Source organism: Platalea leucorodia (assembly GCF_965183815.1).
Source record: "Platalea leucorodia genome assembly, chromosome: W".
NCBI classification, from domain to species: domain Eukaryota; kingdom Metazoa; phylum Chordata; class Aves; order Pelecaniformes; family Threskiornithidae; genus Platalea; species Platalea leucorodia.
In genome coordinates this window covers 46064344-46082957 of record NC_138859.1, presented here as the reverse complement: position 1 = coordinate 46082957, position 18614 = coordinate 46064344, and the positions used below count along the sequence as shown (strand labels likewise).

Sequence of the window (18614 nt, the reverse complement as noted above, 5' to 3'; positions counted from 1 at the left end):
TTCGTTTCTTTCACGTGAGATAAAAATGTGTTCTCTGGTAGAAGTGTCCGCATTTTGTCCAGTATTTCATACAAGAACCTGTGCTCGAGCGTTTGGAAACAGCAAGGAGATAAAGGTCCACGGACACAAACGCGGTTATGGCTGCCCATCACCAAGACCCTTCTCGGCGGGTCTGACGCCCTCCGGGGAACAACCTGCGGCTCACCTGAGCAGCCTGCAGGACTCTGGAAAGCTGAAATTGGAGGAAAAAATACAGTATCTTGAATTTTTATTACCCCCAAATGGGGTATTGGTGACAAAGCTGAGCCTTCACTTACAGAGGGGCACGGACCGGTGGAAAACAACCGATGGGGACTTGTTTGGTGCTGAGCCTTCCTCACAGTCCAAACACAAACAAGGGAGATTTTAGTTTGCTGAGACACAACCCATTACAAAAGCCAGGATGTTAAATATGCAAGAAGGAAATCTCTGATTAAAAAAACATATAAATTCAAATCACTCACCTTCTATAGGATTTGGGGGAAAAGGTGAATTTAATTTTTTAAGATTTGATTTTTTTGCTAAAGCCAAAAAACAGATTTAAATTAGGGCATAATATCTGCCACAAAGATTGACTGTTTTCTGCCATACAGACTGACTGTTTTTTCTAAATATTATCTCTAAGGCTAAGATATAGATTTTCAGAAACCACTGTTTTTCCCCCCGTTTTTTTTTTTCTTCCTTCAGGGACAAAATTCTGCTCGAGACAGTGATCTAATCACACTAACTCGGGGGGGGGGGGGGGGGGGAGCACAGTTTAGGCTTAGTAGTATAGCGAATTTCACCGCACGCTGACTGAAACATACTGACCCAAAGAAGGAGCATAATGTCACGAACCACGGGACCCATGCAAATCCGAGTAGGTTTCTACATAACTGATATAAAAATACAGCCAACAAACCGGCATGCTCCGCTAGCAGGCTCACTGCAAACAATAAAATCAGCTATTTGCTTTAATCACACTGTTGTGTTTTTGGTTTTGTTTAAATTAAGTTACTGAGCCAGTTTGCCTAATTTGCTCTGAAAGGCTGCTGTTCGGGTGCTCGACTGATTTATTGCTGCTGTAAGCGATGCTCCCAAGCGCTGGCGCCCGCGTTGGCCGCTGCTGCTGGCCTGTCAGCTCCGCAGGAGGTGCGCACGCCAGCGGGCAGCCGCCTCCTCCGCCCAGGCCTGGTCCTCCTTGCCCGGAGTGGCGATTTAAGTATTTTCACAATACCGAACTAATGATGGATCAAAAGACATTAGAGAAGGTTACAAGGTAATTGACGGAGTACAAAAAATCCTGTGTTTGCCAGGAGTCTCACGTTTAACCCCACGTTAAATTCTATTTTCAGATTAAGCGCATTTGGGGTACTACACAAAAATCTGTAACGCTGGAAACCCCAATTTAACAAAACACGTGAAATACCCGACTTTGCACCCCAAGTAATTTTGTGCTTGCTGACTTTTTGTGTGCCTATGTATGTGTAAAAATGGACTGCAAAGCCACACTGAAAGGCAAACCTCTTGCTAACACACACAGACACAACTTCAGTAGCAACAGAAACATTGTGAAAATAAATATATTGCTTAGAAAAGGCACTCACAGGCTGCAGTGACAAGACTTTTAGGAGATACTACCGAGTGGTGAAGCCTGAGTATCAGGCAGTAAGCAACACACAAACGCAAAAATCCAAAATTGAGGGAAATAAGAAAAGGCGCACGGTCTCACCCACTTCGTATGGCAACAGTCCCGTACCAGAACCAGAGAGCTGACCCGCCATCCCCATCGCACGCTGCTTATCCTCTCCCACCCCGCTTAGCTGGATGTGCTAAGTTTCCAATGTTATTGAAATTGTCTTTCCTTTACAAAAATAAATATTTTCTTCATCCTAACCTAACGACTTAACTGTTTTGGCTGAGGGTTTCCAGAGACATGGCTGAACAGTCCAAAGGTAACTGCTCAAAGGTGTAACATTTTCCAAACATGGCTCTGTAATGGAAAAAGCGTCTTCACACCAGGCAGTACAACCCTACGCAATTATGCAGACACGTATATTTCTATTTCTGTCCATAAATGTCACTTGCTTCCCCTCCTGCCCAACAGGCAAGAGGGTCAGCTGCTGTGAATTTGGGACATCATAATTAAAAAATGAAAAATGGTTTCATGCGTCTGCGTTAGGAACCTAACCGCTGGCTAGTTCATTTAATCCTGAAAGCAGCAGAACCGGAGCGACCGCCACGGATTACGGACCGTGGAAACCCTACAATTCGCTTCGGAAGGAGTTAGGTACACGGAGCCCGCAAACACAATATAACTAACTCGATGCCGTGAACATGCTGTCGCATATGACACTGACTGAGCTAAAGGGCAAAACGCTTATCATTAATAACTATATTGATGGCAGATGCTTAGAAAAATATACTGCATTAACAACAGAATCAAGTATTTTCATATTCAGGACAGAACAGTCATTCAGATTTATCAGCCCATTAACTTTATAAACACAGCATTAGCTGCAGTTTAAGTGTGATGTGGTGCATCTGTAATGAGAAATTCTTTGGGTGGCATTTTATAATTAAATATCTCATGAACTATTTGTAAGGTCAACAGAGATTAATGCAGGATGTCAGGCAAGGTCACCGCGTGGATTTCTAGAGAATTCCACCCTCTCAAAAAGGCATTATTGCCATTATTATTTTCTTAAACGCGGTAAATCACAATGCGCACAATTTATACAGCGAAAACTCTACACGCATTAGCAGTGTAAATGAAGAAGTAATTAATTTTGATAACTTATTTCGAAATAGGAAATATGGTGGCTTTAGGCTACGTGCAATTTCTCTTGTTACTCTGGGTAACTCACAGCACAGTTTCAGTATATGGTAACAAAACGATGATTAAAAAGGTATCAGACCTTAGACCGAAGGGGAGAAGAGGAATCATCGGAGAGGTGTCCGGAAAGGCTGCCACGCGGGCGGCCAGCGGCAGCGGGTCCCGGCTCGCCCCGGCCCTCGCACCCCCCGTAGCGAGCGGGGGAAGGCAGCCGTGCTCGCCCGGCAGCGCTTGCAGGGCAGCCACCCCGCAGCAGCCTTCGCCCCGCAGGTACCGCAGCGCCGGCACGTCAAAGAAACAGCTCCAAAGGGAGGGAAACCAGTAATTTCTTTACCTAAGTGTTGCTGGTTGACACCATCACTTACATCCTACAGCCAGCTTTCACAAGACCAGACTACACCTGATCAACTCTTCACCTGTTCTGAAAGGCCAAAAATATTTTCTGTGTCACTGGAAGACAAAGAAATAACCGTATGCATTTTACTATGGTGTCCGAAAGTTGTAATAGGACACATATCAAAAAGAAAACATGTAAGTCTGAGCATATACTAGGAATTTTGCTTGTTCTTGTTCAAAGAACCGAATTTCTGAACAACTGTCCAGTGCTCAAAGTAACTCCTTCTGCAGTATTACATACGGGGAATAAAGATGAGAATGGCCTTTTAACAAGTACGATCATATCAGGAAAGAACAATGTGAGAACATCATTTTCTGGCAAGTGATTATTTCCATTTTCAGAGAGTCTTTGCCTCTCCTGTCCCCCCCTTTGGGGGCACCTTGCTGGGGTACGATCCCCGCAGAGCTGGGCTGGGGACCAGAGCAGACCTCCAACAGCAAACGCCGGGCCGGGCGTCACGCCGACACCCTCCTGCTTCACGGCCATCCGAAGAACCCGCTCCAGGGGAGATGTGCCACAGATGGATATGGTGGAAAGGACTCAAAACAAAGCCGATCCTAACACCATACCATACCTGCTGTTGGAGGTGCTGGCGTGCCAGGACTTGGACACGGCCAAGATTACGAGCTCATTCATCTGAGAGGAAGAGGAGTTCATCTTGCAGAAATTTCCAAAGACTTCCCCAATTCTCCTCGCCTCAAAGAGTATAGCTTAGAAATACTTCAGGCCTACCGCATACAAATCCAAGAGACCTGCAATACTTCTAAAACCATTAAAATGAGTTTTCTTGTTCTGTGATAGTGGTATATTAGGGAAAAAAGGCGCCATTTAAACGACTGTATTTCCTGTCAGGCTACCTGTAACTTGTGTTTGCTTGTCAGGAAGGAGGGCTCTGTTTCTGACTAAAGCAAATCATTATCCCCAAAGCTCATTAGTGGTCTCTGCTCCCTCAGGTAATTACTCCTGCCACTGAGGAAAGTGCTCTCAGGCTTCCTAAGCTCCTCCACACACGCAAACAGACCCAGATCTAAAGAAACGAATATTGTGGTTATGACTGAGTTTTCCAATTCAACTTCCTCTACTTGAGCAAAATATCTGAGAAAATAGTAACCTCTCCCCTCTGCGGAAATACGACATTGCACTGGGGGTTCAGGGCAGGTCACACCACCGAGACAGCAATACTGACTTCAACCAAATTCTTATAGTAAGGGCTGTATGTAAAAACGTGATGAAGATAATCAAATTTACTGCTGATGCCATCATAAACCAAAAGTATAACCCAGTACCTCCTGTATTTTTTTTCCTCCACCTAGTCTTTATTTCTGGTCTTCCTCTGGCTCTTCATCCATTTCAGATATGACTTTACGGCCTGGATCTAAGTTTTCAGCATTTTAGCACGTCAAGCTTCATCTACATTAAAGACTGAATTTCGAGCTATCAGTCAGTCAGCCAGACAGTTGTGCAGTGTTTCTGAGATTATGATTAATAGGAGTTCACCGCTGGAGTTTATAACTCTGCTAACAAAACCAGCTCGCAAACAGATAAACAAAGATACTGGAGGAAAGAACTTGGGAGGATCAAAGACGGGTCCAAGCGTCTCGGCCATGCTTCTGACAAAGCAACACCACCAACTACCAGCTCACATCAGACCTATACGACTGTGAGAATGGCAAAGACAAAGCACTGTTGCTGGAAAGGATCTCTTTTCAAGGAAGATTAGGCAACGCGAGGCTTGATGGCCTTTTGGAAGCGAAGCATAAATGAAGCGGACTCTGCTTGTGGAGTGTGCCACTGGAAGACTGCAGAAGACAAAGCCGATCTCTGCACCACCAACAGCTTCCAAACAACGCAGAGAGCACTGCACTGCTTAGAGTCTAACAACGATGTCAGCATCCTCTTATTTTAGGAAACTGAAAGACAAACAAAGCTTAGTTTGACTTCGTCCCCAGATATCAGCCTGGAAAGATAAGAAGTCTGACTCAGCCTTGCACTGTAACAGAAAAACAGGGAAGAACCTGTTTTGTCCAGCTGCAGATCCCTTGTGCTGGCTGATCCAGAGACACGGGAAAGTCTTCTCCATCCTTTCATTGCCTGATACTGTTTGAAGAGCCAAACAGCTTAGAAACTTAAACTGGGCAATAACGCAGAACGCACGAGAAAACAAGTAAAGACACAAAATGCCCCCCAATTACCCCACTTTAAAAACCAAACCAAACCCAAGTATTTAAAGCAGAGTTCTGTATACGTGTAAGAAACTGCAAAAGAAGAGGAAGCAGAGAACTGCCAGACTCTTTATCTCTGTTTGCAAAGGGCTGACAGAACAGCTCTGTTTACTAAAGCTGTGGATCTACAAATGAGTTATATGAAGATGTCGGTTGAAAAAAAAATGACAGACCTTTCCCTAGGTTTCCCAGAAACCTGCCTTGGTTTGTGAGGTGCTGCACAGCCAACCCTACGCTTCCACGCTGCCAGGACTGCCCGTTTCTCAGATGCGAGCGCCGTGCCGTGTGCGTGCTCTCTCGGCCAGCCTTCCCTTTGCCTTTCCACAATCAGTGGAAGCAGCACCACGCTTCAGGGAAGACGAATTTCAACCATCTGCTGCGTGGAAGATGGAGGCTGTGCCTATGCCAGCGACTTAAGCAGTGCTCCGCGATGTTCTTGAGCTGCTGAACAGGATCTTCTATAATTTAGCTGAAATGGCTGCTAGCTCAGTGCTGTCGTGTGCCAGCCCTCCCGCACAACTCCCGGGCACGCTCAGGGCTGCACGGGCAATGGACCGTTCCCCGTGGGCAAGCTGCACACCACCACCCTTTCTGGAGGCTAAGGGAATTTATCAGCATGGGTGCAAACCATCCCACGCCAACAGGCCTCAACAGAAGGGAACGGTCTACAGTACGTTTAATCTATTAGTACAGGAATAAAGCTATGTTTACCTATTATTGTTATGGTATTACGTTACCATGTAACTAAAAAGGCAGCACTCTCCCTGCACTTCATTAAAACAAAAATATAAAATTTATCATCATTATGAAACTCATTATCTGCATATTTTATAGGAAAATGAGTGGGGAGTAAAAAATGACTAGGAAAAAGAACAGAATAAATTTTGCACCTTTTCTGACCAGAAGTCTTTGTAGCCTGATACAGACACCGGGAGCGAGGCTGCTCTCTCGTACAAGCAAGCAGAAACATAAGAAATGAAACCAACACAAGGCATGTCTGCCGGAGCACGACTAAGGACAAGGCCTTCAAGGCTTCTTGTGCTAAATGGACAGAACAGGGCCCTGTGAGACAGTCAGCGCTTCTCCAGATCGCTTTTCGGTTTGATGCGCTGAACAGTGCACTCTGGAAGTAAGCGTGTACAGCTCACGTAAGCAGGGCTGCAGGCGGCAGGACAGTCCCCCTCTTTTATCATTACTACCAGGTCCTCCCCTGTAATAGCTTTGAGCTGAGACAATACGCTGGTTTTCAATGGTTTGGGTTCTTTTCACTTTTCCTCAAAGGCACTTGGGCATCCGGCGAAGACTGAACCGGTGCAGGAGGAGAAATCCACCGCTGGGGAATTCTTTTATAGCTTACCAGATAGGGGATGATTTTTTCAAGCAATACTGGCAATGAGTCTGTGGTGCGTCAGAGAGATCTTACAGAGATGACAAAGGGGACTTTTGCCAGACTCCACATAAAACAAACAAATAGCAGCACGCCTAGGAACCGGGCCAAAATAATTGTATGAACCCAGGGCGCTGTAGTTGCATTTGCTTCTACTAGATTTTGCAACATTAACATCGAATAGTCAATGCGCAGTTATGTTACCAGCTTAGGTAAGATCACGTTTACCATCCATAATAAGGATAATTACATCAACATTGCAGTACTAATTTTGATATAGGACCAGAACGTAACACTTGATATAGCACACCTTGAATTCCACCACTTCCTGTTAAATGCATTTGTCTTTGATTTTTACATCAGACATCTTGCACGCTTCCCTGTGCCCTCATCCCTCCTCATCACCGAGTACATTTTTCCATAGCCTACTGATCCACACCCCAAAATGCACGCACGTGAAGTAAGCACCCTTGCCAGCGCTCAGTTACAGGGGAATGACTCCAGCAAGAGCAAGACCTACCAAATGCTGAAAATGAAGATGAGTCAATGGAAGAGGCAGGATGAGCGCTGACTGCCTCCTCTCTCTCTCTCTACTAGCCCAAGGAATGTTTTCAGGATTAAAAAAAAGAGTGAATTACATAAATGCAGTCTTAAATGCAAGCATTTGGGTTTGACTGGAGGAGGAGAAAGGATGGCGGAATTTCAGCAGAAGAGCTGGCTGATGCCAGGAAGCGCCGGACCGGTTCTCCCCCGCGGTCGGTGCCTCCCTCCCAGCAGCACCACTGCAAACCCCAGACCCTGTCACCAGCTCCACCGCTCCGTCCCGCTCACTCCATCAGCACTGACTTCTTGGCAACTGCTTATTGTACGCTCAAAACTTCTAATCTTTTTCTTGACAGTGAAAGGACATTTTAAATGAACCAGTTTGTACTGAAATGTAAAGAACAGCCCTTCCTGCCCGCCCCCTGCCCCAAGCACCAGAGCAAGGGAAAACAGTATCCTGGGTTACTCACATGTATGCCTTGCCAAGGAATAATTTGATCCACCGCTAGTCAAACCAAATCCCTCGGGAATTTGACTGGAACTACGTGGCCGAGTGAGAAGTTTTGGAGGTTCGATTTCAGCTCCAAATTCTGCCCCGATCACCCCCAGCAGGACGATGGCCGTGGCTTGCTTCCGTCTCTCTTCATAGGACGTAGATATTTTTTTCATTTGTGGGAGACCAGACAGACAACCTAAAATGAAAAGTACGAAATATGAGAAAAATCAAAAAAGCAGGGATGTTCTTCAATACTCCGAACAACATCGTGTTTCCCAGAGAAAATAAAAGAGGTTTCCATTTAACTTAAATCACGTCTCCAGGACTGTTACTGCCCTTACCAGGATTTTCGGCTGCTGGAGATGATTCCATTTTACATCTCAAAACCCACAACGTACGATAAAAGTCTAAATAACGCTTATTGCCAGGTCTGTCTTCAGTGACACCTACCCTTCAGAAACTGTCAAGATCTCACAGAAAAAAAGAGCCACCAGAAAACTGTCTCATTTCACAGTTTTATTGGTTCAGCTGATAAAAGATCTGTGGAATTCTGTGTTCCTCTACTTTTTGTGAAAGGTGATTTTTGGTTTGCTTCTTGTTAATTTTAAATTTCTGTAACAAGTTATGATTTTTTTTTTTAAAGAAGATGGATTTTTAGAAGAACTTGTATTATATAAAAGCATCTTTTTGTTTTAGGATCCCTTATCGCATTCAGATTCTAACTAAATTTTAGCTAACAGTATATGCCATTAAACCAAACTAGTATTTTTGTACACTAAAATGTTACGTATGGTGTTTTAACAAACATTCTTAAAAACAGTGAAAAAACCTCACTGTATTATGAATTTTAACTAAAACTGAAATTCACGTCCTTAGTCTAATATAGCCCAGGGATTTTTAATTTCACTACGCAGATGAAGTTTATTTTTATTGGAGTAAAGAAACCAAAGCTTCGAAGAAATTGACTGGAATGAAAATACTGGATTCATTTACTCTGACAAGTACAGCTCACTTTTACCTATAACACAAACTCACAGCATACTGGGAAATGCCCTGCCTTATATTCTACAAAAATAATGAAGTCTTAATCCTTCTTACAGCACGCCGCTGTTAAACCTGTGCCGAGGAGTCGGAAGGCACCACCTGGCACTGAATGAGACTTATCGGGCTTGCAGATTAACTAAGGGTGAATTAGCGAGTCGCGCCGTACATCTCTCTCCGCTAATGACATTCACGTGGCCGATAGGAAACGGAACGCTGCCTACAAGAAAGCTAACCAAATTTCAGAACCTGCGGTAGAAGCCCATCCTCGTTCAGGCAACCATGCTGCAGCTGCGACAGCGATGTACCAGCCAAAGGGGAGAGAAAAACAACAGAAAGCTTAACAATGGTAGGGGAGAAAAAAAAAAAAGAAAGGAAAAAAATCAATAGTAACTGCCTTCAGAGAAAGAAGGATGAAAATGGGCTGGAACAGACAAAGCAAAAAATGTAACAGTTGTAATTGTTCCGCAATCGCTTATCCCGCTCCCGCCATCTGCAGACACCGGTTTCTCGCTCCCATTTGCATACAGCCCGCTGCACGTCGCGCCGTACTGCAGCCCCGCTGCCCCAGCGCCCGGGGAGCGCAGGAGCCGCACGCGGGCGCGCGCCGCGGCCCAGCACGGCCCGTTTCCCGGTGCCCCCCGCCGAAGGGCATCGCTGCCGGCCGGCGAATGACTGATGGCGGCTCCCTCCCCGCTCCCTGCGGCCGCCTCCAGCCCAGGTGCTCAGACAGAGCCCGGTGTGACATCTTAGATCAAGATGAATTGGCACAAACTCCTGATCCAAGATTGTTTTATACCATTTAATTTAGTTTCTTCCCCTGCTTGGATGAGCACAGCCCTGGTTATGGATTTCTATTCTAATGTGCTGCAGCAGGCGCGGGGAGCAGGCAGCAGAGCAGATGCTGGAGCAGGGGACCGCGGGATGCTGATCAATAGGCGAGGCGCTGACCCCGGCCGCGCCGCCCGCGCCGGCCACGGCTCCCAGGCGGGGAAGAAAGGAAGAGCGAACACATGTGCTGCTTCCAGTAGGAAATTAAACCACGGGGGCACTCGGTGCTGCGCCCTCCCCCTGCCCGCCTTTCATTTGATTACAGCAATATGAAGTTAACCCTTCATTAGATCCCGAAGGACGGATTTCAGAGCGTCCTTAGAATTATAGGTCTGATTCGACAGACCTTTCACGTTTCAACTTCAAACAGCAAATACCGAACTAGCGGGCAGCCGCGAGCTCCGTCTCATCCCACGGACGGACGCGAGCGCTGCCGGCGCGCGACGACACGTTTCGCCTGCGGTTAACAGGGGATCCAGCAGGAACAGCCGCGGGCCCGCGGCTGCTGCGCGCTCGGCGGAGACTCGCAGCTGAGCTAATTCCTACTGCTGACCCCGCGACTCCAGCACCCAGATGTCGCGGAGATAACTCTTTGTTAACCAAACAATAAATTCCAACCGGAACAGGGTGGGAAATATTCTCAGAGTCTTTCATTAGCAATCTGGCGTATGACGGTCTTGCTTCTGCTCGCTGCTGCGGCGTAGGATTTTCTACCTCAAAAAAACAAACCCACGGAACTAAAACCCAACAAACTAAACCCCCAAACCAACGAAATCCCAGCTCTCCCCCCAAACCTCTAGATGAGAGGGGAAAAAAAAAACCTTAAATATTTTTGTCTTTACTTTTTCTTTTTTTTTTTTTTAAATTACTAGCGGAAACACACAATTAATTGCAATGATTTCCTACAAATAAACTGACAGCCATTCGGGAGAATTTAAAATGAAATAATGTCTATAAAAGTAGTCCTTCCTACAGTTTCATTTGTCTCATGAAAATTTGGTATTTTCTCACAGCGACGTGCCTCCATTTAATCATGCTAAAGGGTGACACAGAGATCCATTTTCTTGACAGGACGGTTGATCACCCTATCACAGTAAGAAAATTAATAACCTCAAATAGCTCTATGTGGAAAACAGAAGCTACGCTGGTGAAAGGACAAAAACGTTCTACATTTTAGTTGTAAAAATAACACACTTCCAGATCCACACGCCAAGAGAGAAATCTATCGTGTCCATGCGTTTACCCAGCTGGGTTTTCTTCGGACAAAATGACCATATTAAATATTCGAAAATATCTCCCTTTTTAAGAATTAAACGTCCACAACTGCTTAGAGGAGACAGCTTTACAGATAGCACGAAGCATATTTATGAAGTGTTTAAAATATAGGTAAAATATTTCAGAAGTTTAAATTGTTTAAAAGGCTGCGAGATATTGATTACTTCATTTAAAAAGCAGTCAGAGAGTGCAGCCATGAGGTCAGGATAAATTTAACAGTTTGAAGCACTTTACTCTAAAGATCACGTTAATTGGCTTTGCACAGTTCTTGGGTAAAATTAATTTTATCCTAGCTTACAATAAAAGGATTAAAAGACAAATTAAGTTCTCCAGGTTTAACTGGAATAGGAATCAATGGATTTGAATTAAGGCTGAAGGCGGTTTTATGAGAGATGGACTGCTACCAGGTACTTTATATCTGCTATTAGGCGCATACTGATGGTCCTCCCGGACTGTATCAGGAATTAAAGCCCCGCAGAAGTCGGTGCCAGACCCGTTTATTCCTATCAAACGTACCGTCTGCACGTGTGGTGCTGCTGGTGTGGTTCTGCGCCTGCAACGGTCGCCTCCAGCGGCCCCGGTCCGCCAAAAACCATGCCCCGGCCCTGCTCCATCAAATGGCTACCGCCACGGGGAGCCTCCCAGCCACGGCGCGGTGAGCGGCAACGCCACACAGTTAACTACGGGGCTGCAATTACGTCCGATAATTTAAATATACAGGTGATCACTGAGATTTAGTCACAGCATTTAATGTGCATAAAATTCTTTCAAGTGAAAAAACCTAGGAAAGGCGTTACGGTAGCCCCGTTTCCATTGCCATCGCTCCGACGGCCGAGAGAGAATCCTCATCTGCGCTCCAATACAGCACAGATGCACAGCGCCAGGTACACCACAGCGAGGGTCTGCGCGCTTTCGGCAGCGGTCAGCCCGTCAAAATAGATTGTATTTTGAAACTACATAATACATTTGAAACGAATAAAATAATTTGCTCAAGACCACAAACATATTTGGCATCAAATTTGGAAGAGAGCTCAGACCTTGCCTGCCAATCTGGTATTTTAAGGATACAAAGAAAACCGACAACCAAAGCCCTCGGGATTTTTGTCACTGCAGAAGTCACTACCTACAGATGAAAACTTGCCAACTAAACTCCATGAAAACCTTCATCGCTTTTCCCTCCTATCTGCCACGTCTCTCGTTCTGCATTTCTTTGGTCAAATTTTCTTTTTATTTATGAAGGGGAGAAATTTGTAACTGGGTGGGTCGGGATAAGGATTTCTATTCATCCTTCCTTTTCCTCTCTCTCCAAGACCTGAAAAAATACATAGTTAAATTCAGAAAATCCTCACAGTCCTTCCATCAGATGCCAGGGAGGAAGCAAACACACGCCAAAACGGGGCAGAGACAGAACTTACGGCAACAACCACCGCAACTGTTCACGTTTGGAACTGTAATAGTTTCTCTGTACTAGATGGGATGTTATAGAAGAACGCCCAAGAGCTATGGGAGGGAAATGCAATTTTGCTTACGTTCATCTTGGCTGTCAATAATTTAAAATATTTCTTCATGTCAATTGTACTGTTTTCTTACAGCAAATAAATTTACATAATGCTCTGCTTGTGACCGAGAGAGAAAACAGCAAAAACCTTTAAGAAAACTGTACACTAAACGTGCCTATGAGAGATACTTGTCTTTACCTTTAATTGTTCAGGATTCTTAAACCAGTCAAAGCCACGCGATGGGTTTGCCTGCATTTCTAGTTTTTAAGATCATATACAGAAGAATAATAACTAATTTCAGCAAGCTTATAAGCCAGAGAGTTCACAATAAATCAGAACTGAAAAATGTGATAAAGAAATAGCACCAAGAGAAAGCGACCACGAGGAAAACGCAGAAGGCCAGGAAGCAATCTGTTTTATCTGGCCTTATGAAAACCGTGGTTACTCATTGCTAACCTCAGGTTATTACGAGTATTTTGATTGCTTGAAGCGTGGCCATTCCTACAGACACAGCTCCCTCCACTGGCCCCGCAGAGAAGGGTGCTCCCCGCGCCCCGCACCGGCGCCGGGTGCTGGGGTCGGGCGGCAGCGGCCCCGGCGCGGTGCCCGGCTGCGCGGTGCCCGGCTGCGCGGTGCCCGCCCGCGCGGTGCCCGGCCCGTTCCCCTGCCTCTCAGCAGGGACTGCACATCATCACCCGCCTCCATACAGCCTCTCCTCATCTCCAGCTCGGCTTAGTTTGGAACAACCACCTTCTAAGAAAATTAAGCACCTTCCCATCACAGCAACCACAGCAGCGACAAAAACCGAACCAAGAAAACCACCACACCCCAAAACCCCCAAAAGACAGCGTGGATTTTGGACGCGGGTCTTTTGCACGCAAGTGCTCTTTGCTAAATACACTTCTGGTAATTCAAGTTACATCCTCTGAAACATTATTTGTTCCTCCTATCAGAGCGTAAATGCAATACGCACGAGAAAATCGGGTCCACCAGGAGCAGCGATAACGCTGTGCCTGAGGCTGCCTTTTCCGCGACGCCTTCCCGCCCTGCGGAGCCTCGGGAGCTGCAGTTCCCGCCGGGAAGCGCCGACGCCAAGGGGAGGTTCGGGAACTTCGCCCGGGAAGCCCCGTCGGCCCAGCCCCAAGACAGGGCCTTCTCACAGCGGCGTTCCCGCCTTCCTCCTCGCTGCAGGCGCTCGGGACAGCGCTGAGCCCCACGGAAAGGCCTCTTCCGATGAAGTAACGCACCAGGAAAAACCGGGGAAGGGCCCACGCCCGGTGAAACGCCCGCGCTGCCCCAGCTCACGCTGCCTTTGTCGAGTCTGAACTTAGGCACTCCTCCTCCTAGCGCTTACAACAAAAAGGCAAATACATAAAGCTTTTTCTTTGGAGCAGCTTCTTTCTCTTTTCAGTCTTTTATTCATTGATAGCGAAAAAATACCTGCAAATATGGAAAACCTGACACACTCCTGAAGTGACATTCCCTTACCTCTTACAAACCACAGCAATTCCAGTGTCTTCAATATATTTATCAGATTTACACGAGCACAGACAGAAAGCTCAAGTGTTTTGTGAAACTAATTTTTTTTTCCTCCCACATAAAAAAAACCCAAACCCCTATCTTCCAACTTGCCTGCCACCACGACAGTCAGTATGTGGCGGCCGAGCACAGCACCGAAATCTGGCAATGCAGTGGCAAGTTAAAGAGACCTTATCTGGGATTGCTGACTCTGGCATCTAATATTTACCTTCTACCGTTATTAAGCATTTTTTATCGTTTCCATTGTTGGTGTTTTCACAGTACTTCACACTGGGCTGTTCCAGGAAGCACATAGGAGATGGAGAACCAAACACAGATTTCAAACACTAGCTTGCTTATTAAGACAAAACACATTTTGTAATCAATCTTTTTACTATTCCTATCATTGAGACCAGAACTATAAAAGATTAAAAATAAACTACACCACAGCGTTATCTATATATAGTTCAAATGCACGCTCTTTGAATTAAATTTGCTCAAGAGAAGAAACACAGGTATTTTGGTATCATAACAATTAGTATTTTTAAATTAAATCTTTTGCTGTGTTTTATAAAGATATCTGCTTTCAAACCATTAGATAGGGAACATGGTCACATAAGAAGAAACCAAGACCTTTTATGGAAATTTCCTGCACATTTTTATAAGATACATGCGTTTTAAAGAGAGACATGTGTATGTTTAGATAATGAAAGAGGGCTTGATAACAGCGCTTGAAAATAAATTTAGGTAAGGATGCACAAAAGAATTGCTCTGGAATCAAAACAAAAGCTGGGGTTTGGCTTTTTTTGGTGGGTTGGTTTGTTTTGCCTTTTTTTCCTCCCCCAAAGGTCTCCTCCCTACCGGCACGCTGAGCTGATTTATTTGATAATGCCTGTCTTGCTATTTTCTTTTCGTGTCCGCAGCAAAGTCTTTGGAATAATGGAGCATTGTTACTACTGTAAAAACTGGAAGTATTTAAACTTTAATATTTCATAGGACGTCTCACAGCAGACAAGTTTAATTATTAAATATCAGGAAGTCGCATCGCTTTGTATTATTAAAGGCAGGACATTTTCTGGTTTACTTTTGGATAATATATTCCCTGTGTGATGCCAGTAACATGGTGTCATGCAGGTAGCCAGCTGCAGCGACTTCGAAAGAGAAGAGAATTATAAAACCTGTCATGGTGAATAATAATATTTATTAGGTGAGTAGAGTCTTATTTTTAGAAAAGACTGCTGCAGCCACCAAGAGATTTACAAAAACTGGAGAAAAAAGAAAAGTTCACCTTTGTTAAATCTTTCTATCGAAGACCCTTCTGACCCCACCACCGCCCTGAGGTCAGACACCCGGGGAGGGCAGACCCACGTGCAAATCCCCACCGTTCAGCCCCACGGTACGCTGAAACGTGCGCTACTGAAAAACGGCAATGGATTTGTTCATTAAAAATGGTAGTTTTCAGGATAACGAAACCTGTCCGGAATCTGTTAGCCTCCAACCAAAGCATTACATAGTAGCTACCGGCAGCCTTAAGGGTTAAGACGCTGATTTTCTTCTGCATAGGTGGTGCTATTTTAAGCCAATAGTGTGTTTAAATCCACACCAATGAAATCAATACAGCACTGCTCTACTCAAGGTGAGACCAAATAAACCTGTCGGAAGCTCTGAGAAATAGGCTTTGCAGTACACACCGAGCGCTAAGTGCCTTTCAGTCCAGAGATCTGTCATTAAATAATCATTAGCCATCATTCATTCTTCCTAAAAAGCTCAACGCCTGAACTTGCTCGGCATCCACCAGGCGTTCGTACAGCCCCCCCGCGCTCACGAGCGCTTCGGGATGGGCGCACCGCTCTTGAACAACGCGCTGCCGGGGTCCGGCACACCTGGAAACCACCGCTCCACCGCAAACACAGCGCTCACACGCCTCCCAGCCTGCCAGGCCTATCGTGTGCACCAAGCACGCCCTAAAAATTTTACAAATGAGCGTTTCAGTTACCCGGCTTTATCTTGCAACGAGACAAATGTGTAGTACGGCTCTATTTGTGCTTACCCACGCACTTAGGATTTACCAAAAGCGTTCTGCACCTTGGAAAAGCTGGAGAACACTGCCCAAATCCCAGGCTGCATCACACGTTCAGGTTAAAGCTAGCGAGAGATGACATGTATTAATTACTTTCTACAATTATAGATTCTTACCTGGCCTCACTGCAACTTTGTTTTGCAGTAGGAAACGTTGACCTGAGTGCCAATTATTACTTTATAACGAGGCTATATGAAACCAGCAGCAACCCGATTTCATCTATGTAACGGCAAATACTGAGGTTGCTGTTGTCAGTCACCGTCTGTCTGTAACACACTAATAAACCAAAAAACGTTTAATAGTTAGTGAATACCTGAAGTAAAGCAATAATAAATTTCCCTTTTGGAATACACAGGCATAGAGGTTAACCTGTGTTCTCTTAGCAATAAATGTTCCTTTTTCCACTAATGCTTTGTGAAGTCTGTGCTGAAAATGTCTGTCTGCTTTCAAAAAGCAAGCGAACAAATTAGCCGTTCTCTTCAGTATGCATGGGTTTTCACCAACAAGCTCGACTAAGCAATCATCACCTTAAACTAATTTAATCCCGTTGTAAGTCATATAGCCTGAAGTATTTAATAACTTGAGAATTAATTTTACCACAGTGACATTTGATTGTTTCATACCACATCCAGAAACCAGAGGCGTCAGTTATGCAAGCATTAATTGTCGCCTAACCTTGCTGCTTCAATTTTTAGGTGCGGTTTTGTGCTGCAATTTCCAGAAACCTGGATTTCTCTTCGTTACTGTCTACATAAATGAGTCATTAACTAAAAGCATTTTAAATGTTCATCTCACCTTTGAAATTTTTGATTATAATCGCTTTAACGTCACTTCTAATAAGGCAAGTTTTGGTGCATTAACTGAGTGCTTTATAAACAGCCAGTCACAGTGAATAAAGCGTGCCTGGCATTCCCCCATCTGAACAGCAGAATCCATTTTGTCTTTGACCGTTTCCCTGCTCTCAGCCCTGCACGGAAGCAGCATCCTCACCCATTTTGTGCTCCCAGATGCTGCAGCACAGTGAAATATTCTGTCATAAAAGGAACGGCACAGCAGAAGAGAAAATTCCCGTAAACTGCCAGAGATTAGAACGGTGGCTGCAAAAAGTACGTACTCGAGGTAGAAAAGCACGGTTTCTACACGAGCCCAGCAGCCTTAGGAAAATTACAGCGACGTCTGTCTTGCAGCTTTCTAAATGTATCACAACTCCGAGCATTCAAATAACTCTACCATCAAATTATACACAATTTGTGATTCCGTCGGGGAAACCAAATATTACAGAATAGTGAGAGACTGCATTCTTTACATTTGTATCAGAAATAACTAATTTGCACATAATTAAAGCCAGATAAATGTAAACATAAGATATATTTTTTCAACAGCGTTTAATAAGCTGTTAATAAGAGACAAATAAAGAAACTTGTTGTTTCAGATCTCTCTAGACATAGGTAAGACTTCAATAAAACCAGTACAGATCTGGATTTCACATTCTGAAGTAACGCTATTTTATTGAAAGGAACGTTAAAACTATTTTACATTATAGTAATTTTGAAACCCAATGGCAACTTTTCTGATGCTTCATGAAAAGATGTTGTTCCTATTGGAAATCAATAGGAAGGCAGAAGAAATTAGATAGCTATGATTTGCCAAGAAATCAATAAGAAATCGAGCAATATCAGAACCCATGTTCTTTAACTTTTGCATATTAAAATTCGACTTGCATGTGGAACAGAACTTTAAGTACTTAGAGGAGAAAACACGTGAGGACCCATTATATTTTTCTGACCTATCTATCATATCTTGTCTGACAATTTAAGGTATTTTGCTTTTAAGACCTTCCCGATTTTGACAGATTAAAATACATTCCCGCTGCTTAAAGACATTATTTAGTTTGAAATGATTTAATACATCCTTAAGAACATTCTGTAATGCAACATCACCACCAGATATTTATTTGCAGGCACCTCCTACGATGCCTGGCATCAGCCGTCGCTGGGGGGGAGCTTTCAGCTGCGAAGGCCCCAACCCGGCACTTGGGGAGCGGCGGGGGGGGAACGGTGCGCAGCGCTGAGCGGCACCCCCCAACCAAACAGGTTGTTCTATACAGAAATACTCGGGGAAAAAGGAAAGCTTATAGCAGCATAACAAAGAGGATTTAGACGGAGATGAGGGTTGCAATTCATCAGGAATTTTCCCCCCAACTTAACCCACAAGGAAAGGCACGGGGAGGTACTGCTCAGCGCTGCTCCAGAGCCTTCGCATACAGCCCTGGAACGCCGGCTGCGCCCCGTTACGGCAGCATAGCTACGCAAACACATTTCAGATCTCCCCCTGCACCTACGGATGGAAAGGAATTCCGCCAATACTGTGAAACCCGTATTTTAATATTTATTTGTTGCTTGTTTAGCAATATAGAGAGTCTTTAGACCGATATTCTTTAACAGTCATAAAAATTTTATTCAAACTGTAGT

The 18614-nt window shown here is 44.7% G+C and overlaps 1 protein-coding gene across 7 annotated transcripts in view; it reads right to left on the bottom strand.

The window, feature by feature from the left end:
- The window catches only part of LOC309601823 (WD repeat-containing protein 7), a 147603-nt gene that overhangs the window by 61636 nt on the left and 67353 nt on the right, over positions 1–18614 (bottom strand). For all 7 annotated transcript variants that reach the window (XR_014230586.1, XM_082334990.1, XM_082334988.1 and 4 more), the window contains one exon: positions 7874–8095. Coding sequence is in view for 6 of the 7 variants with exons in the window: in XM_082334990.1 (XP_082191116.1) it covers positions 7874–8095 (222 nt within the window). In the remaining variant the exon portion in view is untranslated. The remainder of the gene's footprint in view (positions 1–7873; positions 8096–18614) is intronic.